General features: G+C 34.8%; 1 protein-coding gene across 1 annotated transcript; it reads left to right on the top strand.

Annotated features, from left to right (window-relative positions):
- The first annotated feature begins 834 nt into the window (after positions 1–834).
- LOC127456405 (RING finger protein 141) lies at positions 835–6,639 on the top strand. Its single transcript, XM_051724876.1, has 6 exons — positions 835–951; positions 2,133–2,327; positions 3,793–3,901; positions 4,113–4,294; positions 4,412–4,519; positions 4,691–6,639. Exons 2-6 carry the CDS (start codon positions 2,194–2,196, stop codon positions 4,839–4,841), a joined length of 684 nt encoding a protein of 227 aa, XP_051580836.1. The 5' UTR covers positions 835–951; positions 2,133–2,193; the 3' UTR covers positions 4,842–6,639.
- Positions 6,640–6,698: the final 59 nt, after the last annotated feature.

Here is a 6,698-nt window from a genome sequence, read left to right as displayed (position 1 = left end):
TCGAGAAATATTAAATCTTTGGGACGTCCCAAATGAAAGTGAGATAGAACTATTGATATCTTTATATAACATTTTTATAAAAGAAATAAATTTACTGCCAAAACCGAATTTTTCAAGAGTGTAAAATATGAAATTATGTTCAATTGTATCAAATGCTTTTCTAAAATCTAAAAAAAGAATATAGCCGTCATCCTCAATCCATTCATGATAGTCTAAAATATCTAGAATTAATCTGATATTATTATGTATTGATCTGCCTTTTAGGAAACCAGACTGCGATTCACTGATTACCTGGTTTAATTTATTCTTGAGTCTATCGGAAAATATATGAGCTAGAATTTTGTAGTCACAGTTAAGTAGAGTGATGGGGCGAAAGTTATCTATATGTCGTGTGTCTTTACCTGGTTTAGGGATAAGAATAATTAAACCTTGTTTCATAGTTGAAGATAGTGAATTATTTTGGATACACTCAGAAAAGGCTTTAAATAATAGTTCTCTCAAATCTTCCCTAAAGAATTTATAGAATTCGGAAGTGAGGCCATCAGGGCCTGGAGATTTCCCTGAACGTAATTTATTTATTGCTTTATCTACTTCCTCTATTTTGATATCAGCCTCACGTAAGTCTCTAGTTTCCTGGTCTAACTGTGGTATGCTAGTGTGTATACTGTCAAAGAAAATATTACAGTCTGATCCAGAGAAGGATGAGCTATATAAAGAACTATAGAATTGAAAAATTTCTGAGGAAATAATTTTAGGGCTGGTATTTATATCTCCATTTACGTAAAGAGAATTTATAGCATTTTTTTCTTGTCGCTTTTTTTCAAGCCTATGTTGAGGGGTTCTTCTTTTACGTTTGAGCGAGTCCGTGACGTCATCACTGCGCGTCATGTTTACTGGATATTCTTCTGGTGTCATCTCGATTATTTCACTGGATAAAACAATTGTGAACAGGTCTGTTGTCATTTATTTGCCTCTCGGTTAGTTCTTGTACATTTGTAGCTAATGCGCAAATACCGCTCATGGATTTATTTGCGTTAAGGCCTTTGCAGGTTTATTTTGGCTAACAAAGTTAACACTAGTAGCTTATTGTATTTGAAAATAATGTTCGATCTACAGGGTGGATCATGTATATTTATTATTAGACCAATGCAGCTACATAAACGCCTGTTCAATTCGAAAGTACTGGTGGACATGTATTTCAGTGATTATCATGTCTTTACACTGCGTGACTGGTTTTGCGAAATGTCACTGACAATGAGACCTTCATCGTTATGTATACAACATAATGATGTTCCTAATACCATGAACAACCCACCTAATAATATATAGAAGTAGATTTATATGTCTTTTAATTTCAACTTAATATAATAAATGTTTTCAACATCAAGATTTTGGATCATAGAATGTATCTATATATATATATATATATATATATATATATATATATATATATATATATATATATATATACACACACATACACACATACACAGTACTGTGCAAAAGTCTTATGCACATATGATGATTCACAAAAACCTTTGTCTTAAGATGGTTATTTATATCTTCAGCTTTAGTGTGTCAATAGGAAATATACATTTTAGACTACCAAACATTCCTAGAAGAACAGGGAGCCCTGCAACAGATGGCATGGCCCCCACAGAGCCCCCCACTGAACATCGAGTCAGTCTGAGATTACATAAAGAGACAGAAGCAATTGAGACAGCCTAAATAGATAGAAGAACTGTGGCGAATTCTCCAAGATGCTTGGAACATCCTATCTGCCAACAACCAAAAAAAAAAAAAAAACTGTGTCCATGTGTATCTAGGAGTGTATCTATATCTGTAATAAATTAGGCCTATAATAAAGGGAAAGTGTATATTTTTTATACTGTGAAGTGTTTCACAATTTTTAATCAATTTTTAGCTGTTTATTTAAATTTTACTACAGTTTGACAAATAAATGTTTTAAAAGTGCCAAAATTCTATTTAGTCTCTCAGTTAATATAAGATCATAAAAACTGCATAACAATTATGCAAGAATAAAAAAATAAAAACAATACTATTCAAAATTTTAGATTAAGTATAACATGTCATGAGTCATGATTTATGTCAACAACCTCTCTCTCCACCAGGGCATCCAGCACTGAATGAGGTCTAGAATTGTCACCGATCAGTCCTCCGTGTGGAGCTGAGATGGGCCAGCAGCTTTCTGGCCAGGCAGTGAGCAGACTGCCTGAGAAACTGATCAAACATGTGGGGCTAGTGCGTGACAGCGGCTACCTCACCTATGATGAGTTCTTGGGTCGTGTGGCAGAACTCAGTGATGTGTAAGCAAGCTTTCAGGATAAATTATTTTGTTAAAAACGCCTGTTTTCAACATCACATTTTCACATATTTTCCCTAGATTTAGATTGAGAACATGGCTATTAAAGTTCAGAAAAATGAAAAAGAGCTTGCTTTTAGTCTGCTTAATCTTAACTTTCGAATGTTATCTGAACTAATCAGTAACTACACTGAACAAAAATATAAACGCAACATGTAAAGTGTTGGTCCCATGTTTCATGAGCTGAAATAAAAGATCCCAGAAATTTTCCATACGCATTGATTAGATTAGATTAATTTATTTCAATTGAATGATTTCCTTAAATGAACTGTAACTCAGTAAAATCTTTGAAATTGTTGCATGTTGCGTTTATATTTTTGTTCAGTATAAAAACAAAATGGTTTTCATTTCGTTTAGTTCTGAGCAGAAACTTGTTTGTTTTTTGTTTTTCCTCAGTTCAGGCATTCCACAGCCTACTTTCTAATTGGAAACCTGTTGGAACAAAATAAAAGAATGGTTCTTTTTAAAATTACAGTACTCTGCACTAAGCGTGGGTGATATACCAGTTGCTGTGTTACCAGATCTCTCAAGAAAATTAGGGATTTATTATTTGATTTTTAATTAGGGATTGCCTCAACCAAAATAAGTGAAAATATAAAAACATTTTCCCATGTGGGGAAATTATCAGCATAAAAATCATAACAAGCAATAATGTTTTTTCAATAAATGTTTTCTTTAAATTAAATACATCCCCCAAAATATTTATATACATTTGGCCATCTAAAATCAATGAATAGACTAAATCTCTCTCTCCTGGATACACGCACACAGTGCGGGCACGTTTGGACTAAACATTATCTTTTAATTATTTGTTTTAAGTACAGATCTGCTTCTTAGTCAAAACCCGGCACCATTAAATCTGTATTAATGCATCATATCTAACAATAAGTCAGTGAAGACTTGGAAACAACTGAGAAATGTACTTTTTACATCTATATTTTTCCTTGCATCTGGCTTAATCATGCATGTATTTGTAGTAATTGTATATGGTTGTCTAAATGGTCTTCAGCATGTCAAGGAAGTCTACATCCACAATGTGCAATTAGGCAAAGAAATGTGCAGTGCAGCAGTTTCCTTCAGTATCAAAGCACATGCTTATCATATTCAACTAAAAAGAGTGAAGTCCCATTTTTTTGGGGCAATGGGAAGTGGTGTAATTCCGAAAATGTACTGTGATAAACCATTTAGTCTTTGTTTTCATGAAACATTTATCAGAAGAAAATTAACCGGTTACCAGCATGTAAAAATAACGTTTTCACTCCAGAGCAATTGAAAGGGACTTTGTTCTTGTTTCAGTTACATTCTGCAAAACATTTCATTTGTTTTCTTGAACCGTTTTTAGTCCCTGCTGATAATAACACACATTATTGTAAATGAAGGTAAGATCATTCATTCATTTTCTTTCACAGAACTGCTAAACTAGCTTCTTGCCAAAAGAAACATCTTCTGTTTGAAGTGCAGCCTGGATCTGATTCATCAGCATTATGGAAGGTTGCTGTGAGAATAGTGTGCACCAAGGTGAGATCTATGTAAAACCACAGAATTTCTGGGTAAAATATAATAACATTTAAAAAACTTTTTAAAAGTCCAAACTGTGCTTTTAACTTTTGAAATGAATTACTCCTTTCAAATGTATATTTGAAATTTGGCCTTCAGTTCCAGTGTTAGCACTGCCGAAACTGATTGATGTTTGTGCAGGGTGTGATTTCTGCTCTCTGTGTATTTGTAGATTAACAAAGAGGATGGAATGGTGGAGGCCTCCCGCATTATGAACCTGTACCAGTTTATGCAGCTTTACAAAGACATCACTAGTCAGGCTGCTGAAGTCTTTGGGTCTCAGATGGGCGCAGAGGGTTCCTCTGGACAGCTCTCGTCAGAAGATACCTGCCAGGCCAGCATGTGGATGGGCAGGTCATTTGCAGCTGCAGTTATTCTGTTTACTAAATATGTCCCTGATGAATGATGCATTATGGATGACTAATTGTCTCAACATGCAATATACTGTATATGGTTTGTGTTCTGCAATAGGGTCAAACAGTTGACTGATGAAGAAGAATGCTGTATCTGTATGGATGGAAAAGCAGATCTTATTCTACCCTGTGCACACAGCTTCTGCCAGAAGTGTATTGACAAGTGGTAAGAATCTGTGATTTTATCTACTTTAATTGACTAGAAGTTGCTTAGTGTAAGTGCAATCTCTAGAAATTTATGTAAAAAATGAATGAAAAAGTCAGGGAAATTCATCGGTCAAAAGGTGTGTTAACACTCCATTTGTGTCTATGATCTCTGTCCTCTTGCCTTATTTAGGAGCGGTCAAAGCCGCAACTGCCCCGTTTGCCGTATTCAGGTGACTGCTGCTAATGAATCTTGGGTCATGTCAGATGCTCCCACGGAGGAAGATGTAGCTGGATACATTCTCAATCTTGCGGATGAAGCTGGTCACCCACACAGACCTTAAAATGAAGCACTCTGCCACTGTCATGTTCACTCTCTCCCCATAACCTTCTGTTAATAGTTATTTCATAGGATGACTATGGGACTGAGTATTTGTTGCACTATATAGTGTCACTCACTGGAGGCAATAACTGCTGAATAATTGGACTTTTTTAAAAGCACTTTTTAGGTTAATGCAGCACGGTATGCCACCAAATCAGTTCATAGACTGTGAACATGCATTCTGTAGATAAATGCTAGATAACATGTAGCTATATAACATCTTTGCCTTCATATTTTTCAGCTCATGGCACTTGCTGTTTTATCTTGTTTGTGAAATAATTGCACTTAATTGTGTTTGATTCGTAGAGGCCTTGTACAGTAATACCTGAAGAAATTGTTTCAGTATCAGCTTGTGCAACAGTTTAATGGTATGATTGATGCTACAATTTAGTCAAACATGATGTGGTAAAATGACTGTACAGTTTATTTGGATTTATAATATAAAATTGAATAACTTTAGTGATATATTTGAAATGAACTTTTTACCTCTCTGTAAGTTGGAATAAATGTTAAAGGGATATTTCACCCAAAAATGAAAATTCTCATAATTTACTCACTCTCATGCCATCCCAGATGTGTATGACTTTCTTTCTTCTGCTGAACACAAATGTAGATTTTTAGAAGAATATTTCAGCTCTGTAGGTCCTTACAATGCAAGTGAATGGTGACCAGAACTCCAAAAGCTCCAAAATTGAGATAAAGTCAGCATAGAAGTAATCAGACTCCAGTGGTTTAATCAATGTCTTCTGAAGCGATCCAGTTGGTTTTGGGTGAGAATAGACCAAAATGTAACTCCTTTCTCACTGTACACCTTGGCATTGCAGTCTCTAGCCACGATCATGATTTCAAGCTTGGTTACACTTCCTAGTGTGAACGCATGCACAGAGCATTAGATGGCACAATAGGAAGTGTAATTGAACTTGAAAGCATGATCGCCGAGGAGACTGCTGTCAATATGTACAGTGAGTCATATTTTGGTCTGTTCTCAGACAAACCCAAATGGATCACTTATGAAGACATTGATTAAACCACTGGAGTCTGATGGATTACTTTTATGCTGATTTTTATCTCCTTTCAAACTCATTTTGGAGTTCTGTTCACCATTCACTTGTATTGTATGGACCTTCAAAGCTTAGACATTCTTCTAAAATCTTCATTTGTGTTCAGCAGCATAAAGAATGTCATACACATCTGGGATGGCATGGGGGTGAGTAAATGATGAGAGAATTTTCATTTTTGAAATGAAATTATGGGACATGGCTGGGTTATATACAACATTCATAATTACTTTGAAACATAATTAGGTCTTTTCATAGGAATTTGTATTTTATTCTACAGGGCATCACTGGAGGTTAGTTTCCTTTTAATAGTTTTTTTCCAGTTTGATGTTCTAAAATCCAGACTATTCATTTTGCACTTTTGTGAGTGTGAGAGAGACTGTGAATTGTTATCATTAAATCATTAAAGACATGTATAGTTAAAATGCTATATAAAATTAAGTATTCAGTTTATTAATATTTAAAGCTGTTCATGAAGATTTAATCTACTTTTTCAATTTAATTTCTGTAATAATATTCTCACAGATTTATAGAGATGAAGTGACTGAATGTTAATAGTTTTATCAGAACAAATGACACTAGTTGCGGTTTCCTCTATGATGGTGTGTTGTAGGACAGCTTTGAACGATTGGACTGGGGTGTCAGTGTTCTCAGTTCCCTCTGGCTTGTGTAAATCTCAGATAATAAAGTGTATTGAATCATTTTTTGAACTAATTTCATTTGAATGCTTTAACATTTTCCCACTTCTTCCACTGGGCTGC

The sequence above is a fragment of the Myxocyprinus asiaticus genome, chromosome 18, assembly GCF_019703515.2.
Source record: "Myxocyprinus asiaticus isolate MX2 ecotype Aquarium Trade chromosome 18, UBuf_Myxa_2, whole genome shotgun sequence".
Classification (NCBI taxonomy): domain Eukaryota; kingdom Metazoa; phylum Chordata; class Actinopteri; order Cypriniformes; family Catostomidae; genus Myxocyprinus; species Myxocyprinus asiaticus.
The sequence above is the reverse complement of the archived record's forward strand: the minus strand, read 5'-3'. Positions and strand labels throughout refer to the sequence as shown.